This window comes from Melanostigma gelatinosum, assembly GCF_949748355.1.
Source record: "Melanostigma gelatinosum genome assembly, chromosome: 15".
Taxonomy (NCBI): domain Eukaryota; kingdom Metazoa; phylum Chordata; class Actinopteri; order Perciformes; family Zoarcidae; genus Melanostigma; species Melanostigma gelatinosum.
The window spans coordinates 22,593,954-22,618,594 of NC_136648.1; the positions used below are offsets into that span (position 1 = coordinate 22,593,954).

Below are 24,641 nucleotides of genomic sequence, written 5' to 3' on the forward strand. Positions count from 1 at the left end.
TATGATAGAAAGGAGAATCACGAAAGTGAATACACTAAAAGCAAGGAGGTAAGGTGGTGATTATTTGGGCAAGCACACCTGCGGTCTGCAGAGTAAGAGAGAGAGAGAGAAAGGAAGTAAGACAGAGAGGAAGACAGAGAGAGGGGGCGAGATAACAGCAGAGAGAGAGAGAGAGAAAGAGGAGGAGCAACAGAATAAAGAGAAACACAGAGGCAGAGAGCTCCACACACATCAGTGTGCAGCTGTGAGAGAGAGAGGACGTACAGGGATAAGAAGACGCAAAGAATAGAAGAAAGAAAATAATCTAAAGAACAGAAAAAGATTTAAAGAAGAAAGTGAAAGGCCGAGGGAGTTGTTGCTCAGTTGGTAACCCATCCAGCAGGCTGCAGTTCAGTCAGTTCAGAGACTTCAGTTTGTGTCCAAGTGAACGGACCAAACCAGTGTGACTGTGCGTCTACTGGGAGGACGGACTGGTTCCTACCCGCAGTGAGCAGACTGACAAACACCATGGCTGACAGTGTGAACGAGGAGTCGGACTATAACCCGGGGAAAGATGAGCTGGACTGGGGCTACGAGGAAGGTAGGCCGGTGCTGGTCTTCATCAGCATGTGCAGGGATGCTGGGAAATATGGGGTGTTGTAAAAAAGTTCAGGGTCCAGATGGGTTTAAAAGGGGTCTTAAGCAAAAACGTTATGTCATCTTTTCTTACTGTGTCCGCCTGTTCATTCTACAGGTGGAGTTTTGTCTGTTTTGCTGGCCTTTCTTAAAGCTTACTCTAATACTCTAATTACTCTAAAACATGTAACGTTTTGCTGTTTTAAACCGTTGTGTTCCTCTGCTGTACAGATTTACATAAAAGCAGCTGCATTAGTTTGTTTGGAATAAATATAAAGGTCGATGAAATACAAAATTGATACCATATTTTTAATCATTTCCATAGTTCCTCAGAATTATTGTTTTTGCTCTGTACGTTTGGCATGGGGACGGCTTTATGTACTCCAGTTCCCACAAGCCTTATCCATCGTTGCTGATTTGCTCATTTCGTCATTGCAGTGAACTAAACGCTGCGCCATAGTTACGGATTTAATCCACAATTGAATCCAAAAGAGACAAATTGATGCTTCCTTAGCTTCCCTCCGCCATTAGTGGCAAACACAACAGAAAAAGCAAGTCACTGAAGTTGGACTGAAGCAGCTTTCTGGAGCTTTCTGGGTATAATTGACTGCATCTCAGCAGAATCAGAGAGAACACAGAGTCTCAGGGTAAGCCTGCTTCTGCTTACTCTCCAGCCGTTTAGCCTGTTTTACAGTCAAGGAAGTGTGCCAGACAGACCTCAGCCTGCAGCACTGGACACGCGTAAAGCCTGTTGAGGTATACAGGCCAGTTCAGGGTCTCCAACACCAAATAAATCCAGGCGACGCAGAGCAAAAAGCTTCCTAAAGTCAGCATGCGGTCCTCTTGACTGACCCAACGCAAGTGAATGTGGACGGTAACCCCCAGAACTCCGATGGTATCACAGACTGCCAGTAGATTCTGGTTGAGGATAGTGTCAAAGTTTAAGCTCCGTGATTGGGAGTTTCGTGCCGGAGTGGTAGTTACCTTCTCACTTTACATTTACCCAGGCTTCTACCCTTTTCCGTCCAAGAGCCAGATATTTTTTAACACATCTCTTGTGCTGATTATTCAGCCAGGAGAGCTTCATGCCCATCCAAGCCGTGGCAATGCTCCCCATCAGTCACATGACATTGTGGGACCTTTACCTGTGGGACCAAGGCTTTCTGAAACAGCTCCTCTCACTTTGTGACTCTGTAAGGACCTCGCTGTCATGTCGTTCAAACGCCACGCTCTTTCTTAGACAGCTCTAAAAGCTCCTCCAGAACCACAGAAGACATTTTTCAACTGTTTTCACAGGCTGAGTAATACTCCACATGACACATAAGCTTATCTTTACGAGATACAAGATCAGAGTGAAAGGAGACACGTCCAGTAGTGGCCAGCCTTCGTCAAATTCAACTTTTCCACACAGGGAAAGATAATCTGGGTTCCAAGATGTTCACTGACACATAAGTACATGTGAAAGTTCAAAGTGATGAGTAAATATACATTGTGCTGGTTTGTTCTGTCTTCTTTCTGCTGCTGCATTTACTGAGCATGGAGGGATGCACTGTGATATTGAGCTATGACATTCTCACTGTGAGTATACTTTGTAGGCATAAGATAGACACTCATGTATGGCTTGCAAATATCACATCCGTGTCCTGTGGAAACCTTTTGTACGGAAAGAAATCTATATCCTAACTACAGGGGAAAGTAATGGGATGTTCCATTGACACAGATAATATGTTTAAAGTTTTTAAATGATTTGAATTGGTTACTCCTTACATGCTATTGTGCAGAGAGTCATATTGTGCGTGGGAGGTTAAAAGCTTTCTGCAGGACACTTGATATTACAAGGTCTTCATTAGAATGTTGGAAGAACTGACTTACAAACAATGAGTTGCCATTGAAGATAAAAGCAAATAATGACAGAACACAATGAATAATTTATGATTTTTTGAAAAGACCATACATACTATTTATGGAAATAAATTTGGAATACATGTTAAAGTTGTGCATTTAAATTCCTAATAAAACAAATTCCTGTGGCAATCGTTAAGTAATCGTAAAAACTCCACACAATGATATGATATGAATTATCAACTAAAGTTCAGTGAGACGACACAGCTCCACCAAGGCTGGACAATGTTTCTTTCTCTTTTTATAAAAAAAAGTATTTGGAAGCTTTTGCAGTAATCTGCATGTGAAACTGGATCTGCAACAAAATACTTCGTGATGGAAAAGTCATGTTGATTTTTTGGAGAATGTCTAAATCCTGTAAGTATCCGAGTTTCACGCTGAAACTTCAAGCGAATCTGACCACTGACTGACTGAAAACAGAATTTTGCTTCTGCCCCCTGAATTATTGATTTGTGACATTGGAATATATGAATAGAATTGACTCGTGCCCGTCAAGTGCTGTCCTCTTCAGGTATACTGCTAACCAACAGACAAACGAACATGACAAAGGTTGCTCAGTCAGCTGCGTTGGTTTGATGTGGCCACAGGGCATGAGTCAGTGTTGTCCAAAGTTAGTCTGGTATTTAAGTCCCCACTTTACTCATTGCATTGGTATCATTTCGAAAATGTATTTTTCCTTCTTTTTTTTTTAAGATGTATGGATGAATAATATGGCTATTAACTGAATGAAATAGCCGTGACTGCAAACTCAGTTCATTGTTTTGGTTCTCTGGACCAACAACAAAGCTGGAACAAAGCCACTCCTACAAAACTGTGTGGACCAGAACTAACACAAGCTAACCGAAAACCTCCAACATGTCTGTAATAACAGCAGGGCAGAGGAGTCCATTTATTTCAGTGTTTTGCATATTGGACACTGTGCAACCCTGTCTCCTACAAAATGACTTTATCTTCCCATACGATATTCTCAGTTTTGAGGACAACATATTTTCTTCCGGATTACAGTCGCAGTTTTAAACACATAATTAACGTGTAGATTAAAACGAAACAAAGCAAAAAAGTTACTTGGCTATGTTTCGACACCAAAAGTACTTGGTTAGGTTTAGTAAAAGATCAGGGTTTGGCTTAAAATAAGCACGTTTGTTACGTTGTTTAAGTTACAGACGTAAGTTAAATCAGTCAATGTTGTCTTTTGGTTCCACATGGGATACAAAGAGTGGTCTCCTGGGTGAGAGTCTTCCTCCCTACGCAGACTTTAAAAGGTTATACAATAATAAGAAATATATCTAAAATTGGACAAAAATACGTTTATCTCGAAAAATAATTGACAATGTCATTTTAGTTTTATGGGAACGTCATTTTTAGAAGACCAGTTATTGTAGTCATAGGATAAAGGTCAAAAACACACAGTTTATTTATTTTTCAATTGCAGGTCAGTCGTCCTTTGCTGGTTGGTTTGTCTCGCAGCTATCTCAGGGTGATGACATTCTTGCTAGGAGGCAAACAAAATATATTTTTCATGTGACAATAAGGTTATCTAGGATTTTGGCAATTTGTGCTAATATGAATGAAAAAGATAAAGGAAAGGTCTATAAAACCTGACATCCAATGAGGTTTTTTCAGCACTCCTATGGCGAAGACTTGTAGATGCACAAATACATGAAGAATCAAAAGCTACGGAACAGAAACATACCTGATGTAGGTTGGGGCTACGTCTCAACAACCTGACTTCATTTGCTAAATGCAGTATTAAATCATGTTTTTTGTGATGTCACACCATCATGCTGGCAAGTACATTAACTGACTCACAATCAGTCAACCAGGTAGTCAGTAGCTGTATATGGTTTAGCAATGTGATCTAGCACCATCCCAAATAAAACTAATTTCTATGTCCCTACAAGCACGTACACACACAGCACAGTACTGTAGCTGCACTGAACCCCTCACTGCTTTGAGTCAAGTGTTGTCATGGCTCTAGTTGCTGAGGAAAGAGGCCCCCTCACCCCTCTCTGCTATGGAGAGAGTAGTCAGCCTGTCTGCAGTAGAGAGGCCTACCGGGAGGAGTCGAGTACATTTTCGGATTTACTGGTGTACTGGGCTTTCTTGAACGCGATACCAAAAGTGTTCGCTTCCTCTTTTTAAAGACACCACACACCTCACAATGTTCTCATTGTGCTGATTGTGGTCAGCAAAAAGCTGAAGGGAATCTAGACCAGTGGACACCTGAGGCGTCACATAGTATCACTTTCTCTACTCTGCTGTGCTTCTTCACTCTGCCAGCGCAACAGACTTTAAGTTGATAGCAACCATTCTAGACTCATAAACCGAGACGGTGTTCACCCATTATTTAAAAAGATATTGCAATATCTCAATCTCTCATACAAATATACATGCAACTAACTGTCCCAGTTAGACAGGCTGACCCTCTTTCTGCAACCACAACCTGTTTACATTTGTTTTCAAGCACTTTCAACTTGCTTCTTTTCCTTCTCGGCCTTTTCCATTAGGCTATGCCAAAAATAATTTCTCAAAGGTCACGAATAAACCGCTTTCACCTTTACTTCACAGGAAACTTAAATGCACAACAATAATTCAACTCTGTTGTTGTCAAGTACTCACATATCACATTTATTGATTCATCATCCAGGTCATGGAACAGGACAGATAATGGTGTACTTCTTATTTTAAAGATTAAATAGAGGAGGAACCTCTGCAGCACTACACAACATAGTTAAACAAAGAAACCCTGTGTTTGCAGAAACTCAACACTTGACTAACTTTCCTGTTTTTCTGAGTAAAATCATAGAAACAATATCAATCTAATCCGTGTGTTTAATGCAGCAGCATGGCTCTGTGATATGTTTAGACTAGCTTAACACACAGACTTGAGGCAGGTGGAAATAGCCAGCTGGCTTGTTAGCGACTACAAAACGTTGTCACTGAATGTAGACATTGTGTGTATTTAACATTTATTTAGAAATACAAAATGAGACAGTGCTTTAACAAGCGGTAAACCGTTATTAAGCTAGCAATAACTGGGCCATGTGTACCTTCGTGACCCAGGTGACTGTTGTCATTGTAGCCTGACAGGTGTTCTTGCTAACATGATGCAACATAATTGAGGCAGTTTTAGAGCTGTTAGCTAGTTGGTTAGCTTTCCTTAGAACATCCTCTTTCTCACTTTTGACAGAAGCAAGCTGTTTCCACCTGCATGTCTTTCTGGTAAGCTACAGACCTAAAACACAACAAACTCACAGAGCTATTTCTCTATTAAACACACAGATACTACATTATTAATTTAGTATTATGAACTGGTAGTTCTGTTAGCTGTTAGCCAAACCCTCTGTACAAAACACTAAAAGTGAGCACACTGTTTTCAGACAAACAGTGGGCCGAGGGGCTTGTTAAGAGTAGTGAGTGAGGAGTCAACAGGCAGTCAATGGCAGTATAAAACAAGCAATAAAGTTGTTTTCAGAAAGTGTGAGTCAGCGCAACTACGAGAGGTCCTTGAGCATGGAGCCATAACCGGCCAGCCAAAATATTATGCAGTCTGCTGCAGCAGAATGCGAGATCAGCCAAAGACGGACACAGAGGTGGACACTCACTCTGGGACACACACACACACACACACACACACACACACACACACACACACACACACACACACACACACACACACACATTCACACGTGAGCAATCGCATGATCCTCCTGACAGAAATATTAATCATAAATTACAGCCCAAAATTAAGCAGTCAAATATTTGCTTCACTTCAACCAACTACAAGAGTGAAATGCTACTTTTACGTCAGAGTAATAATCTAATGATGATATACTTCTAGTATAATATAATATATACAGTATATGTATATAGATAATATATGTAGTATATAAACACTCACAGGTAGACTTGCTCTGCATTGAGGACATTTACTTTTGATACTGTCAGGATATTTTTTGATAATACTTACATACTTTCACCGATGACCTTGATAGATATGGTCCATGTAATGTGTTTGTTCGTGTGCCTGTTTTCACTTATAGGTGTAGAATGGGGACTCCATTTCCCATCAGCCAACGGCGAGTACCAGTCTCCCATTAACTTAAACTCCAGGGAGGCTCAGTATGACCCGTCTCTCCTGGATGTGGGCTTATCACCAAACTACGTGGTGTGTCGAGACTGTGAGGTCATCAATGACGGACACACTGTCCACATCATTCTCAAGTCCAAGTCAGGTAACTTCCAGGAGACGACCTGTCAAAACTCTACTTATTGTTTAAAAAGTGATGAGATGATACTTAGTTTTTGCCGTCAGTCATTGTGGGTTATTGGTTGGAGACACATTCATCCATTTTTATGTGATGTGTGAAAACAAGAATGAATTTAGCCCACTGTCAACAACCCTCTTTAGAATGTTGATTATACTTGTTAAGTTTTAATGTCTTCTCGATGTAGTCTGATGAGGTACAGTATGATATGAGTATTTATGGTTACTTCTATGTACATCACATCTACAAGCATATATGTGCGAGACATACATGAACACACATTATAGACCATTTCCAACTGTGTCCAATCATTAACATTCTGAATTAAACACATTGTTTTTCCCGGAGCTGATGATGGAAGTAGCTGACGAGTGAGCCATCTCGCTTCCTTCTCATCTCTGTTAAGAGATGTAATGACCGAGAATTGATTTCTGTTCTACTTCCTGTGTATGCTTGCCCACAATGCTCTGGGTTTTCTGTGCCATTGTCAGTGGTTACCGGCGGTCCGTTGCCTAGTGATCATGAATACGAGCTTCACGAGGTTCGGTTCCACTGGGGCAAGGAGAACCAGAGAGGATCAGAGCACACTGTCAACTTCAAGGCTTTCCCTATGGAGGTAGAGCAAGGACACGCGCACACACACACACACACACACACACACACACACACACACACACACAATTAAGGCCATGCCCGTTGAGTGGGCCTCACGTACATTGAAAGCAGACCAACAGCCTCTTAGAGACGAAAGGAATACAGTGTTCACATGTTTGGCCTTGTGGCATTGACATTTGTCCTTCAGATAACATCGTAGCTTGTTGAGTCCTTGTACACAGAACCTGTTTAATCTTCTCTAACAAGTAACACTTTTGATTCTACTGTTTTTCACAGGCTGAAATCAATGTCTTTATATGTGTCTAGGGAACATTTAGATTGGGGTTGTACTAGGGCTGGGCGATATGGCCTAAAAAAAAAATCTCCGATTTTTTTACAAAAAATCCGATTCACGATTTAAATCGATTTTTTTCCCCCAAAATTTTTTGCAGATGACAGAAGCTGTTGAAAACAATTTTTTCTTTTATTTTGTGATGATTTTCCCAAGTAGGTTGATAAAAATAAAGTGCAAACAAAACCTGAACATTGTAGAAAGGTGCCTGTAGTATACAAAAAGTATTTGGTCACTCTTTTGTTTGCCTGAATCATTTAAATATAAAATTAAATTAAACATAACATTAAATGGCATTAAATAGTAGCCTTCCATTGTAAACAACTGTGCAAATGTAACTTTTTACAGTAAGCTTTTCTAACTGAATACACTGATACAAACACAGCATGAAATAAAATGTATATGACCCTTTAACATTCACATTTTCAAAAGTGCAACATCTGATCTAACATCAACATAACATATTTTGCACAGTAAATAAGTGCATGTAAACAAAATCAAGTGCATTCACAACATAACCAACAGTATTAAACAGTAGTGCATGTTTTTTCTAAATATTTTTTGCCAGGAAGACAAGCCTGTCTACTACCTCTGGCTTCAGGCATGCACGGTGGCATGTAACAATGCCCCCCCCACACACTGAAAAGCCTCTCAGAGGGGGCACTTGTAGCTGGCACAGAGAGGTATTTCTTTGCTAAAGTACTTAGCCTTGGAAAGTTAAGTTGGTGACGCTTCCACCAGTCAAGTGGATCGGTGTCTGGGTCAACCTGCTGGACCACAGGTCAGTTGTTGCGGAGTAGAATGACATCCCCTCCAGCTCCGCAGAGATCCTTTGGCGTGTACTATTGTACAGCCGAGGCAAGGCAACGTCAGAAAAATGTTTACGGCTTGGTAGCACGTACCTGGGGTCCAAAGCTTTGAGACGGTGAATAAACCCCGGCTTTTCCACGGTGTATATGGGCACCATATCTTTTGCGATATACATCGCGACTGCATCCGTGATGGCTTTCCACCGGGCACTCTTCTTCTCATGCGGAGTACAGTTGGTGAATGTCTCCAAAATGCTGGGTTGTTTTTGTGAGGTGGCGGCGGCAGCAGTGAAGCTGCTGGCCGCCATTGTTTTAGTTTGTAAACAATGCGCGCGCACTCTACTACGGGAAAAAGGGGTGGGGGCGATTTTCTCGATTTTCAATAAAACACATCGCCTTAAAGCACACATTCGAATTAATCGATTAAATCGATTTATCGCCCAGCCCTAGGTTGTACCCATCTATATGTCTGAAAACTTTACACCTATAGCCTCGAAAAAAAAGCTCAAATAAATTAGGTAAAATTACGTTACGTTAAAATTGGATGAAAGACATTTTTGAAGGCGAACTCTTTAGGTCCCACTAACACATAACTTGCTATGCAAAGCCAGCTGTCCTTAAATACGTTGCTCAACATTTGAGGGAGATACACTTGTTAACTTTCTGACCGAGAGTTAAATGAAAAAATCAATACCGCTCTCATGTCTGTGCAGCTAGTATGGAGGTGGGAGGCGATTAGCCTAGCTTAGCATAAACACTGGGAGCAGAGGGGAAAAGCTAGCCTGCTCTCTCAAAAATGTAAAACGACACATAGTATCAACTGAAGTTGAAGTCTCTAAAGTTCACAAAAATGAACAGTGTATCTAGTTAGTTTTTAATACACAAACAGAAATGTTAAAGTTACATTTTGTGGTTTACGTAACTATTTCTTGAGGAACCACAGTTCAGTGCACTCAGACGCACTGAGTTTAGTATACCAAGTACCAAACCTGGCAACAACACAGTGAGGAGAAGTTCTTATAGCACTAAAATGAGCACAGTATCGATATCCTCATCTCACTCTTTCTCAGAGGGAAAGTGAACAAGACTTTCTTTAAAAGTAAAAATGATTAACAGAGCTGCCATCTGTCAGACCGCATGTCCTGGCACTAACCTCCTGATCCTCCTCATTGCTTCAGTCATGGGGTCAGCTTAACATGTCAACCATACAGTTCTTAAGCCTAGAGCGAGATTATGTAACTTTTGAAAGAATAATTAACACAATCGGATAAATATAAATTACCCTTGCTCAATTAACTAAACTTAAAATATGTGATTTTACTGAGTCAGCTTGCTGACTTTATGACTCTTCTCTGTGTTATTTTGTGCTTACTTTGTAAAGTAAAGGGGTGGAGGTTAAAGTGGTGGATGGGTGTGCATGTTACAGGTAGTTCAGTTGACAAACCTTAACAAGATCCATAACCATGATCTTTCCCTGGTATTAACCATTTTGTAGATGTTATGTGCAGATTGTGCATTGGACATACAAAACAACCATATTGTCATTGAATGTATTTTGGTTCATTAAACGTATTTCGGGATTATGCAAAAATCCCTGTTAGGGATGAGGTCAGGGTGGATGGTTGGACATACGAAGCATCAGACTGTTAGGGCAATGACAAACAATACATTTTGTCGTTTAGGTTGGAGTACTGTTTAAGACATCTAGATCAAAGGAGAAGTCTGGCGACATTTTAACCAAAAAATTAATCTATCCTCTTAACAAGTACAGTCAAACTTCCTGCTGTATGAGTTACTTTTGTTATGTAAAATGACAGTGTCCAACTGTTTCAGAAAACGATTTACCGGTAGTCTTTTTTTTAAGAAAAATTAAACAATGTATTCGCGAACCATCTTCAGTGGAAAACATTTTTGAGTGATTTGGAGCTGAGAGCCACAGACACTGTAGTTCTAGTCCTTTTAAAATATCACCAGCCTTATTATTTAAAAGTGGGTTGAATTTGCTTGAAAATTCAAGGATACAAATTTCGTAGTATTTCAATCATGATATATTTAAAGAGCAAGACAGCTTTTGACCTCTTTCGCAAACCACAAAACCAGAGTTCAACAGAAAGTCTGTGCTTAAACTACTGACAAAGAGGCTGACAGCTCAGCGATTGCTGAGATTGTATATATATATATATATATATATATATATATATATATATATATTTTAAGATAAGTCCCAAGGCAGCTTTCAGTCTAATCAAGTATAGCTCTGTGGTCTGGTCTGATAATGTGTTTCAGGGTAGAAGTTTTCCAATCGATTCTCCACGGTCACATTAACTTGACATAAGAGTCCACATACAAAGCCGTCATTCACCCCCAGCTGATGGTCTCTCACTCTCCTCACTTACCACTGTTCTATACACCTGTTAATAACAATGGCCTCTCAAACACAGCTTGTGTTCTGTTGTCTCTGTGTCCATCTTTAGCTACATCTGATTCACTGGAACAGCACTCTGTTCAACACTTTGGAGGACGCTCTTGGGAAGAAGAACGGAGTCCTCATCATAGCTCTTTTCGTGCAGGTAAAACATCCACATCAAGAACCAGTAGGCTGGCATAGTAACCAGATAAGGGGTTGGTTTTAACACAGTTAAACACTGCCAGATCAAAATTCACATTTGACAAAATATACACATGTAACCTGAATGTGCGCATATTGGGTCCTAGATTTCTTTCCCCAATATATATATAAATATATATATCTTTACCAATATACAGTAAATGTATGTAATAATGTAGCCTACACCTGTCTTGCATAGAAAAAAGTAATATTGTTTCAATATAAATTTGTGCGAGAATGTACTGAGAATGTATTGTCTATGTATATGTGTCCCAGAACCACCCTCCTCTATAGCAAGCTATTCATTTCTTTCTATTGTATTTATAACATCACAAGCTACAGTATGCTGGTTAATGTCCACCTGCTAACGACATAAGCTAGCTAGCATGTTGCTACCACGAGGAGCACTCTGCTCAACCCACCAATCAACAAACCACACAATTATCCTTTGCTACTCCACCTTAGAAAGCTACAAAGCATCCTGTCTACACGTCAGCTAACAACATGCTAGCCAACAAAAGAAACAGCCAAGAACAGTTCAGCTAACTAGCATGCTGCCTGAGCCAACAAATAGAGCTACCTCATCTTACCAATGAACAAAGCACACACAGCTGTCTAATGTTACGAGCTAATAACAGCTAACAACATGTTAAGCTGACTAGCATGCTGCCTTCACTTGCTTTTTAGGAATTGAATTGTCGTTGGTATTATTTGAGTGTAGTTTGTATTGTTGTGAAAAAATGTGTAGCTGTCTTTCACACTTAGAGCAGGTTTAAGAATGAAACAGAAGCTCTCAGAGGCGTATAGTTAAATCAAAGCAATAGATTTATTTATCAACAGAGTTATTCAGCCCAGCCATCAAACAAGCTTGGGTGCTAATGGATGAACTTCGCAGAGATTCACCATGAGACACGCTTGAACACATCAGCGTGAATCTTAATATAGGGGGTCCGCCCCTTGATACACATTGGCCAAAGTCAAAGATGCAGGCGTGGCACGTTTGTACGTTATGGCGCCTGGATGGAGGCCGTGAATGTCCATTCACCTTGGCCCCTCCCAATAGGCGTTGGTTTCCATCAGTGTGAGTGAGGTGTTGCATGAGAGAGGACCTACAGAAAGAGTGTGGGAAGAAGCCGGGCTCAGCTGGGGCGTTGGCCCTCGCTTGAATCTCACTGTCTTATCTATCTGAAGATGGCTGCCTGTTCCTTGTGACGCAGTTAAATAAGTAACCTTCCTCCTGCTTCTCTCTGGCCTTAGTGTATGCTGTGAGCACTGTATAAGTGGTTAATAGAGCTGCATAAGCTAATGGTTATTAAAACTACAAATATGCTAGTGATTAATTAAACTGTATATAAGTCAATTGCTACTTAAAGCTGCATATAAGCTAATTGCTGAGTAAAGCTGTATATAAGCTAATATAAGCTAATTTTATCAACAGTATTGAAGTGATGCAAGCATCAGTGTTTATTGGGTCTTACATTTTTCCTCGATTATTTTCATACCAGGTCATAAAAAAGTAAAAAAAAACAAATTCTGACAATGCCTGAAACACTTTAAATGTAAGCTACTTAATATTAAACATATGTTTATCTACAACATACATGTGTCAAAATCCTTCAGTTTGACAGGGAAAAAAGGTTAAAGAAATTGTCATGAGAATAAGAAAAGTGTTGAAACAATATATTAATATATCCCGAAATAAATTAAGATATTTATTTGGGGATGGCTCTGGCTAAGTGGATAGCAGGGCCGCCTTTCAATCCCCGGCTCTGGCTCTGCTAGTCGCATGTCGATGTGTCCTTGAGCAAGACACTTAACCCCAAAGTTGTTCCTGTAGTTTTGCCTACGGTGTAGAAATGTGATAGACTCTGAATTGTAAGTCGCTTTGGATAAAAGCGTCTGCTAAATGACTGTAATGTAATTTACTTTAAAACATTTTTTTATAATCCTTTATTAGTCCCGCAGTGGGGAAGTTCTCTGCATTCAACCCATCCCTAGTATATATAGGGAGCAGTGGGGTGCTGAGAAGCGCCCGGGGAGCAGTTAGGGCTTCAGTGTCTTGCTCAGGGACACTTCAGCACAGGACACGTGGTAGCCAAGGATCGAACTGCCAACCTTGCGGTTACCAGACGACCCTCTCTACATAAGATACATTTCACTACAGTTTATCATCAGAATACATTCGAGACAAACTAATTTGAAGAAAAGAACTAACGCTACATTTATTCAATGTCAGTGTAATGTAGCCTCCAATTGTGATTGTGATTTCATTAGGTACAACTAACTGTAACTAAAGCAGTTCAATACAACAGTCCAGCAATTAATCATGATGAATATTACCATATATTGTATTATATATATGACATTTAATATCATGAACATTTCTATTTCCTACCCTGTTTTTATCAAGGAGGGTAGAATCAATGTAAATACAACTGCCACTGAGTGGAATATATTTGAGAAGAACCACCCATCTGTGCTTGACACAATGTCGTTGTAAAAAGATTTTGAACTTTTTGAAAGTAGGCCTATCTGCAGGCTTTTCCCCCTCCATGTCCCTCAGTTTTAAAAAGATTGACTCTTTCAGCACGTCAGTGTGGCCTTTAAGTGTTTTTCCTTCCTGGGATTGTAAGAGTTGTTTTGCTAAATGAGCAAACAGGTTTATTCCAGATGAACTTGAACCATCCAGTGTGATAATATAAGTCGGTCTGTGAAAGGAGTTGCAAAACACCTCCTGTAATATTCCTATGAAATGAGGACTTTGCTGTTGAAATGATCCTTAGTTTCTCTGCTCGGAAAAACTTCTTTAAACAAGATGGGAACTTTAACTCCATCAAACCTCAGAGAACAACATCACTTTGAGAGAGATCTGAGGCACCAGCCCAGTGAGAAGACACCTTCCAGAAGTCACCGTCTGGTTTCACCCCAGACGGCCCTGACCTCCCGATGCCACAGTCAACCGCACACGTCCTGTTTTTGACAGCTCCTTTAGTTTCTACTTCCTGCTTACTTCCTGTACGGATACGGCAGATACAAACTAAGATCTTCTTAAAACTCTGTTGACGTCTTTTAGGCTGTTACTGATAAGATACGTCGCAAAGTCCGCCCACTGAAACCCGTAACGCTTTGTTTTTATCAGATCGGTAAGGAGCACCTGGGTCTGAAGGCCATCACTGAAGTTCTACAGGACCTGCAGTACAAGGTGAGATTAAACCTGAAAAAACAAGGACACGTTTTTACATCAGATGAATAACGCCACTGTTAAACATGCATGATACATTAATACAATCATTTCTGTTGTGTTGCTGTCACACCATCAGGGAAAGAGCAAGATAATCCCCTGCTTCAACCCCAACACTCTGTTACCTGGTGAGCAGAAAACCGTTTTTTATTTCAAATGCATAATGAATATATAAACAGACGTTTTAGATTATACCGCCATAGTTGACCCAAGCTGGCAGCCTGCTGGGTCTCAATCATCCTCTCATCAATTCATTCATCCTTAATGCCAGTTTTTACAACGTGATTCTGACGTGTCACAGAACAAGGAGTAGAACCGTGAGACAGCACAAACGTCCTCATCAAGTAATGAAAACTCACCTCCGTCCATCACATTAAACGGTTATGACTTTAAAATGATGAACGGTAGATATTTAAGCAGGGACTTGTTGTTCCTCCCTTTTTCGTGAGAACCCTCCTGCAAATATTGCATTCGGCAGTTGTTTGGCGAAGTGCATCCACACATAACGCCGACCTGCACCAGGTAAACAGTGTTGGCTCTGTCAGTACTGTTGCCATTGTTTTCACTGTTAGCACAGTTCACTGCTAGCCGCTGGCTCAGCCATTGACATATTGAGAGTCACATGGAAGCAATCCCTTAATCATAGATATCCTCTGAGTTTCTAAATTAGCCACATTAATGAATCTAGGTATTTTACCGAATTTAAAACAGAACCTGCGAGTAGAGTCCATCCCTAGTCATTATGCCAACACCACATTTTGAAGGACGGTGGCTAATTTCAAGAAAAGGGGTTCCCGAATCGCCAGAATCCCCAAACATAGTACAACAAAATGGTGCATTTCTGGACATTTGATCATTTCTGTACATTGTGCTAAGTGGAGCACCTACTCTACCCACCTTTTAATTTCCAATTGTATCAGTGCTAACATGTAAGCTAGTCTCACCATTTCAGAAAATTGGATTGTTTATTAAAATGCACATCTGGAGAATAAAAGCTGCTACCACCAACTGATTTTTGAAGCGTTTTATTTGACATAAGTTGTTTAATCTGCCTCCAGACCCTTTACTGAGAGACTACTGGGTGTATGAAGGATCTCTGACCACACCACCTTGTAGCGAAACTGTGACCTGGATCCTCTACCGCTACCCTCTCACCATCTCACAGTTACAGGTAAACATAAATACAAAACAAAGTACTGCTGTATGTGGTGGAGAAAAATCTTTTTAGCCTCCCTGTGAGAAATAGTCGCGATGGAAACTTCTTAAAATATAAAAACATATTGAATGAACAGACACATGTCGTCCTCCGTCGGCCGCTGCACCCCCCAGGGCCAGGTTCCCAGCCTTTTGTGGGAAGAGGGTTAGTTCTTAAATTCACAGCGTTTGCTGTTTCAAGTTGTGAAAGCAGACACTTTTTTTTTTCCACAACACTGTACATATTTTTTTTAAAGTTGTATGTATTAAGCATTTTGTGGTTCCAGAAGGAGCTGTGTGAAATCTGATAAATGTCTTGAGTCAGAGAGAAGTGAGCTACCGGTAGTTACCAGACCTCTGTATTAGCCTGCTGCTCATCTCTGGCTGAGGCTAGATGTAGCTGCTGCTAGCATGCTGCATGACACATGAAAAAGGCCATATCTCTGGTTTGACGGCATCAATGCTGATATTACTACCAGCTATGTTAAAGTTACAAAAGTACTCTTTGGTTCCTCTTCCCGTATTAGGAGTGTTATAATCAGCTTGTAAAGGGGTTACTCATGACTGCATCCTGTCTTTCATTCCTACCTAATTAATATATATTTCATTAACAATGGGTTTAAATGACCCATTGTTGCAACAGACTCTGTTCACCTCAGCCTTTGGTATTTGAGCGTCTCTAAACTCATTGTGTTGGTTCTCTGTGTTCAGTGATGAAGCTCTGATAGAACCACTGTGCTCCACCTGCTCAGCAGCAAACAGACAGACAGACCAGGTTATAGACCAGCTGGTGAACAAAGTGCAGCATTTAGCAGCTGAAAGGAGACGTTCATCAGGTGGACACACACTTGCACAGTAGTCAGATCTTTTACTTAATTAGAAGTAGTAATGTGACACTAGAAATACTCTGTTACACGTAAAAGTCCTGCCTTACAAATCTTACTCTAATAAAAAATAGCATTTGCACAAGATATACTCAAAGTACATGAAGTAAATTATTATTGATCCATTAATGTGTTCAGCACTTTACTGTTGCAGATGGTTAAAGTGGAGCTACCGGTAATTTGAATGAACGAACATATTTTATATATTACTTTACATACTGCTGGGTAGCTTACCAATCCCCCACTTAAGACCAATAAAGCCTTATTGATATCATTTAGAATAGTTTATAATATAGTTTTGATCGAAGATCTGTAAAGTAACTAAAGATGTTAGTGCAGTAAAAAGTACAATATCTGCCTCCGAGATTTGGAGTAGGAATAGAAAGTAACAGAAAATAGAAACAAGTATAAATTCTTCAAATTTGTACAAAAGTACAGTACATGCCAACATATATACTACATCAGCTGTGTACAGTGAGATGAAGATATAGTTGTCTTTTCCAATATCCCTGAGGGAAAAAGTAGCGAGCAGTAAAAGTGACGTAATCAAGGATCATAACTGCTCACCATAGCAACAGTAAGGTCGTCACTCACATGACTATTTTATACAAGCATGCAGCAGTCAGCCTGGCTTGAGCGCTGCTCTCTCTTTTTCCTCAGTTCAGGCTTGTTGTGAAAATAAAGCTATCTTTCACACTTAGAGCGGATTTAAGAATGAAACAGAAGCTCTCAAGAGGCGTATAGTTATATCAAAGCAATAGATTTATTTATCAACAGAGTTATTCAGCCCAAACAATTAAACATGCATGGGTTCTAATGGTTGAACCTCGCAGAGATTCACCATGAGACACACTTGAACACGGCAGTGTGAAGCTTAATATAGGGCTCCTCCCCTTGATGTCCATTTGTCAAAATCAAAGATGCAGGCGTGGCACATTTGTATGTGTATGACACCTGGGTGGAGACCTTGAACGTCCGTTCAACTTGGCCCCTCCCAGAAGGCGTTTCTTCTATCAGTGTGAGTGAAATGTTGCATGAGAGCGGACCTGTGAAGCAAGTTGTGAAGAGAGGAGAGACTACTTAGGGCGTTGTCCCTGCATCTCACTATCTATTGTTCCTTCCTTATCTTCTCAAAAGATGGCTGCCTGTTCCTTGTGGCGCAGTTAAGTCAGTAATCTCCCTCCTGCTTCTTCCTGGCCCTAGTGTGTGCTGTGGGCACTGTATGAGTGGTTAATATAGCTGCATAAGCTAATGGTTATTAAAACTACAAATATGCTGGTGATTAATTAAACTGTATATAAGCTAGTTGCTGATTAAGCTGTATATAAGCTAGTTGCTGATTAAAGCTGCATATAAGCTAGTTTTTATCAACAGGCTGTACATGTGATCAATGCCGGGCCCGTTAGTGGCCTTCATAAAACACAGGAGCGCTGACCTGAAGCCCTCTAGCATTCAACACAGAACATGAAGCCTCTACACCCACCGACAATCAATGAGCCTGTCACACTGCCTTGGATTCAGCCTCTGCCTGACTCATGGTTCTCTTCGAGGATGATGATGGTTAATCCTCTGACATTTATTTCAGTCTTTCATCCGTGCTGCCCTCTGGCACGCTGACCCTTTGAAATGCTAACAGGGACAATGACTCCCGGCTGTCCTCCTGCCTCAGGCTGTGTCCATTCAAATGTGGAGGACTTTACAACATTCCACAAGGTTTTGTACGGAGATGATGCACATCATCGGCAAGCTTTAGCCATGAGAATTATTTTTGATTAAAACGGTTGAGATGCTAATTGTCATGGTCACAGGTTACAGGTTAGCCGCTCAATTATTAAAAAAATTATTTCAACAACATAATTGTTGAGTTGAAACCACTTGAGAGGCCCAAAGTAGAGAAAAACTACTTCAGCAAGAAAGTTTTTTGCATTTTTCTACGTCAAAGTCTGACACTCCTCGGACAAAACTGAGACATCTGCAACCCCCAGACACCCAACATCTACTCCCTCTTAACCTGAGGACTTTAGGGGATGTAAACAGGAAGCACCATGTGGCCATGCAGGCAGTGAGTTCCACTGCTGGCAACAACTTGAGCCCGTTTCTTAGCCTTTATTTTGTCAAACTGGCACCATTTAGTACATAGAATTCGCTATTGGCAGTTCCTGTTTGCAGTGTACCCATGGAAGTACAGACAACTATCACTGGATTACTTCAATACTAAAGTAAACTTAAAAACAGAATGATTTTCAGGCAAGTTCTGGCTTTATGGACTTTTATTTGTGATGAATCTGATATAATCAGGAAGCGCAAGTCAGAATTAAACTTAAAGTATGTGCATCATGTCTGTATGTTCAGAGTTATTCATTAATACATTAATTGCCTCTTTGAGCTATGTCACTGCAGCATGTCAAATTATAAAATACATCATTTGTTTAATCGGAGCACCAGCTGCTGAATGAACACAAACAGCAGAAGAGTTGTAAAACAGCAGGTCCTGCTTACCTAGAATACACGTCTCCAAACATCCGGCTATCATTGGCTGCTAAAAGAGTGTGTGTGTGTGTGTGTGTGTGTGTGCACAGTGCATGCAGGTATTCAAGTGTTTCTATGCCAACAGGCTTTTGCACTTTGACAGCGGGCTATAAATCTGGTTTCTGTAAGCCAACAGCCCGACAGCACAGGAACTGTCGTTTGTCTTGGCCAGCCACTAGTATCAGCGGTGGTTTACACGTGAACGGGAAGTCAGATAGTGAATCCTTTCCGTCACAGTTCTGATCACAACATTCTGGTGTGAGTATGAAAACAAGAGTTGTTTCTTGTAGCGCTGGGTAAATATAGGCTGCTTGCTCAGCCATCTGCCACGCTTTCTTTAGGCAAACATCAGGAGCTGAAATCACCAGAAATAATAGACTGACAACACATTCACTGAGCTTTCACAGCTCTGAAAGCTGTCACATTCTCACATTTCTTTCCCACACTATCATTATATCATTAAAGGGTCTTTATCCGCCATGAGAGACTCCACATGGGTCCTAGTCTGCTAATTCTCCCCCATGCAGGTTCCTTTTGACAGCCCGAGGAAACCCTGAGTGTAGAGCAAATGTTTGAAGTCATACGGAGGACTTGAATGATCCTGTGTATCTATATGCGACCACGGCAAGGCCCGGCTTTGGTTTACAATTTTTAGGGTACACCGACCCTTTATACTGGCTCAAACCAACTAAAAGCCCACAGAGCCTCTATTGGTACATGTGGCGGTAAATGATGGCCTGAGACAGGATTCCCCCAAGATTACAAAACTTATTACATCAAATATTTTAAACAGGGTATTAAAAACACCAGGAGTCCATTCAATCTAATAGATCCAAGACCTTTTAAACTCTAGCCCTATTTTTAGGCCTCTGCTCGAAAATGGCATACCCATACTAAAGAGACTTCAATTCTGTAACTACAAGGTCTATTTCAATAAGTTTTGATGCTATAATTCAGATAACACTTGTGAGATTGTTCAGATGGGTAAATATTGTGTATATGTTGCTGGTTAATGTAGTACATGAAGATATTACCCAGCTCAAATTGAAAATATTCAGGTTCACCTGAAAAAAAAGCACTTTTATTAATATTGTGTTTTTGAAATAATGCAGATGAGAGCCTAAAAACTCCCCCAAATCATAGCACAACCGATCAGTAGTCCTAGAATAAAGTTTGGCTGGGATAAAGTGAAGAACAAGAAGGTTATAGAGGCTTTTAGTACAGAGAGGTCATGCAAGGTCGGCATTTTGGAACCAGCTGTTGCAGCTCTTACATTGAACTTTTAGATACTATATAATTATATACTTCACTTTTTTTATCACTCATATTATTCAATACATCCAAATACAGCTCTTTGGCATCATTTTGAGAGCCAGGGTCCTCTCAGAGCCTGTTTCTGGCTCTCATCCATGGGATTTTCTCATCTGAATTCCAGTTGCTGTGTGTGTATGGGAGTCTAGCTCAGCCTATCATCGGTCGATTTCAGTCAATGAGCCGCCTTCGACGCGTCAGAGTCTCAGGAAGGCGGTCGTCAAAGCCGGGTGCTGATTGACAGAACTTTCAGCGAGTAAAAAGATGCAAAAACTGCCGCGCATCCCCGAACGTAATATTCCATTCGCCAAAAGTCTGACCACCCACCCTCGGGTCCAGATTGACCCCCCTTCTACAGGAAACAGACAGGATGTAGTTGCCAACAATGTTTCTAGCTTTGAACCGGATAATTATCGCTGTCCTTTCCGTGATTCTTCATAAAGGTAAGCAGATGTCTCTGATTTTTTCCGGTGAAGGGAAGTGTTGTGTTGGCGTTGTTGGCTCACAGCTTTGTAATGGTTTCACGGAGAGAAAAACCGAAGGCATTTATGGGTTCTGCGTCGAATTCTAATCCTTGGCGATGTATTGATTAGCCGTGTAGTCGTTAGCTTGTTGTTCAAATATCGAAGCGCAGTAAATTAAATGCAGATTCTTGGCCAGAAATACGTGGTATTATGACACATTTTATAGTTGCTTATATTAGTAGTGTATAGTTGTGTTTGGAGTGTGTAAAAAGTCACTTATATGATAGTGTTGCCCATACGTTGATGTTTAATCCGGTATATAAAATGTACACATGCACAATATTCGCTATCAATATGACCAATTTTTGGACGATATTTTCTACCTCCCCTAAGCCCGAGAGCCCCCAAATTTGGGGGCGTTGTGTGCAAGAGGTATTAGAAGCCCAAAACACAACTACGAACCTGATGAGCATAAGTTCCCTTCAAACCAAACCAAATAAGGTTAGTTTCACACAGGACACAAAAAACGAGAGAAACGTCCTAAAACTCCTAATACCACTGACTTCCTCATTTATTCCTGCCATAACTACGGCCACGTAGAGACTCAGTGTGACGAGGAGGGCCATTGACTAAGTTGCCGTATTTGGGAGTGCAAACAGGCTTATTTAGGGACCAGACTGTATTTGAAATTACTCCACAAGTTTCAGACACCTCCTCACTCTGCCGGGGTGCACACAGGGTGCACTGGATGTTTGAAGTTTGAAGCAAACTAGTGAATAAATCCAGTCCAGGGATATCAGTAATCACCACATCAATCCTGATACTGTATGTGTGGAGCCTTGACATATGGAGCTGCCACCAATAGTTCGGCCTCTCAAATAAAATCTTTCCTCCTCTGCAGATCGAGGAGTTTCGGAGGCTGCGGTCCCATTACAAAGGGGCGGAGCTACTAGAAGGGAACGATGGGATGTTGGGGGACAACTTCCGTCCCACCCAGCCGCTCAGTGACCGGACGGTTCGTGCTGCCTTCCAGTGATCTTCGCTTCCCACTGCTGACTCAGAAGAACTGTGGCACCTAGAAATACAAGTACAGAAGGTAACAGTGTCACAATGAGTTCTGCTCTGTGCTGTTTTTAACATGCAGTGCATCAGCTGGAGTAGCTTCAGCCCACTTTGACAAAAAAGTATCCTGAGGATAAGGTCCAACGCACATGATCTGCAGGGCTGCCTCTGTGGAAGTCAGGTGAGGTAGTATAAAGAGTGTAGAAGTCTGCTAAAGGGCAAGGTTGGGTGGATGGACGGGTCAAACCAACACAGAACTGTCATCAAGGAGATTGCTGTTTGAGTCCCGCACAAAACGAAGTCAATGTTGATTCATTTCAACTCACTTTTCTTACGTAACGTACGTATGTGGTGTTAGCTAAGAAGCAAACATCCTGTTTTTAACCCAAACATCTTTTTCTTAACTTCACCAAGTAATTTTGTTGCCTAAACAGATCCTGCGCACTGATTGCTCGAGATTTAAAAACAATTAAAGAAACAGTGTAAGAAATAAAATTCAGTAGTAAAAAGTAAAGGAGATTTAAAACATACATTGAAACAATAATTGATGTCTCCCTGAGACATTATGCTGCACGCAATCAACCATACACTGCCGCAATTCTGCAATTACTCGCACACAAACCACGTCTGGAAAAGATCTCTGCCGATCTGCGTTTTATAGTGTACGCCTTGCACGAACTCGGTCCCGGAGGAAATGGCGACATATTGTACACTTTCTAAATTTGAATCGATGTCTCCCTGAGACATTGCGCTGCACGCAATCAACCATACACTGCCGCAATTCTGCAATTACTCGCACACAAACCACGTCTGGAAAAGATCTCTGCCGATCTGCGTTTTATAGTGTACGCCTTGCACGAACTCGATCCCGGAGGAAATGGCGATATATTGTGCAGTCCTTTTAAAACCATTAAAAGCATCAAAACATAAGACAAAAGAAAAGGAGATTTAACAGCAATTAAGAACAGTGTAAGAAATAAAATACAGTAGTAAAATGCAGAAATGCAGGAAATTGATTAATATATTAATTGAATGTGGTTCAATTAAAGGCAGCAGCAAACAGAAAGGTCTTCAATCTTGATTTAAATGAGCTGAGGGTCTCAGCAGACCTGCAGCTTTCTGGGACTTTGTTCCAGATATGTGGAGCAGAAAAACTGAATGCTGCTTCTCCATGTTTAGTTCTGACTCTGGGAACAGATAGTAGACCGGTCCCAGACGACCTGAGGGGTCGGGATGGTTCGTAAGGTAGCAGCAGATCAGAGATGTATTTTGGCCCTAAACCATTCAGTGCTTTGTAAACCAACGGTAGGATTTTAAAGTCAATTCTTTGTTGGACAGGAAGCCAGTGCAAAGACATCAGAACTGGGGTGATATGATCCACCCTCCTGGTCTTAGTGAGGACTCGAGCTGCAGCGTTCTAACTCAGCTGCAGCTTTCTGACAGACTTTTTACAGAGACCTGTAAACACACCATTACAGTAGTCCAGTCTGCTGAAGATAAATGCGTGGACAAGTTTTTCCAAATCCTGTTGAGACATAAGTCCTCTAATCCTTGATATATTCTTCAGGTGATAGTAGGCTGATTTTGTAATTGTCTTGATATGGCTGTTCAGGTTGAGGTCTGAATCCATAACTACACCTAGATTTCTGGCTTGGTTTGTGGGTTTTAACATCAGTGACTGAAGCTGAGCGGTGATTTTCAATTGTTCATCCTTGGTACCAAAAATAATTACTTCTGTTTTATCTTTGTTTAATTGAAGAAAATTCTGGCACATCCAGATGTTGATTTGTTCAATGCAGTTACCCAGCCCTTGTATGGGATGATAGTCCCCTGGTGACATAGTTATGTAGATTTGTGTGTCGTCTGCATAATTATGATAACACACTTTGTTGCTTTCCATAATCTGAGCTAGTGGAAGCATGTAGATGTTGAACAGAAGAGGCCCCAGTATTGAACCTTGGGGAACACCACATGTCATTTTAGTCAGCTCTGATGTGTAATCAGCCACAGACACAAAGTATTCTCAGTCCTTCAAGTAGGATTCAAACCAGTTAAGTGCTGTGCCAGAGAGTCCCACCCAGATGTTTAGTCTTTCTAGGAGTATGGCATGGTCGACCGTGTCGAATGCAGCACTGAGATCTAGTAACACTAAGACTGAACTTCTGCCATTGTCTATGTTTAAGTGGATGTCGTTGAAAACCTTAACAAGAGCAGTTTCAGTACTGTGGTGCTATCGAAAGCCTGACTGGAAAACATCAAAGCAGTTATTTACGGCCAAGAAGTTGGTCAGCTGTTGGAAAACCGCTTTTTCAATTATTTTACTTAAAAATGGGAGGTTTGATATTGGCCTATAATTTTTCATCGTTGCGGAGTCTAAACTAGCCTTCTTTAGGAGCGGTTTAATAACTGCAGTTTTTAGGGCTTGTGGGAATACACCTGAGAGAAGGGATGTGTTTACAATATGTAAGAGATCAGTGGTCATGCAGTTTGAAATATTTTTGAAAAAGTGTGTTGGTAGAATATCCAAGCAGCAGGAGGATGACTTCAGATGTTGTATAATGTCTTCTAGGCTTCTACGGTCGATTGAATGAAATTGTGTCATGATATTTGAATGGATGTTATTCAGAGATCGGGACAACACATATCCTGTGGTTGGTGTGGAGGCACTGACTGCTTGTCTAATTTTCTGAATTTTGTCAGTAAAAAAGGAGGCAAATTGATTGCATGCCCAGGTGGATTGGAGCTCAGCAGCTACCGACACTGGAGGGTTTGTTAGCCTGTCGACGGTAGCAAATAAGGCGCGTGTAT

General features: G+C 40.9%; 1 protein-coding gene across 1 annotated transcript in view; it reads left to right on the top strand.

The window, feature by feature from the left end:
- The first annotated feature begins 279 nt into the window (after positions 1–279).
- The window catches only part of ca8 (carbonic anhydrase VIII), a 31,081-nt gene continuing 6,719 nt past the window's right edge, over positions 280–24,641 (top strand). The window contains exons 1-8 of the mRNA XM_079285322.1: positions 280–580; positions 6,561–6,752; positions 7,277–7,401; positions 11,015–11,110; positions 14,288–14,350; positions 14,469–14,517; positions 15,448–15,560; positions 21,673–21,867. Of these exons, the coding sequence (XP_079141448.1) occupies positions 508–580; positions 6,561–6,752; positions 7,277–7,401; positions 11,015–11,110; positions 14,288–14,350; positions 14,469–14,517; positions 15,448–15,560; positions 21,673–21,807 (846 nt within the window). The 5' untranslated portion in view covers positions 280–507 and the 3' untranslated portion in view covers positions 21,808–21,867. The remainder of the gene's footprint in view (positions 581–6,560; positions 6,753–7,276; positions 7,402–11,014; positions 11,111–14,287; positions 14,351–14,468; positions 14,518–15,447; positions 15,561–21,672; positions 21,868–24,641) is intronic.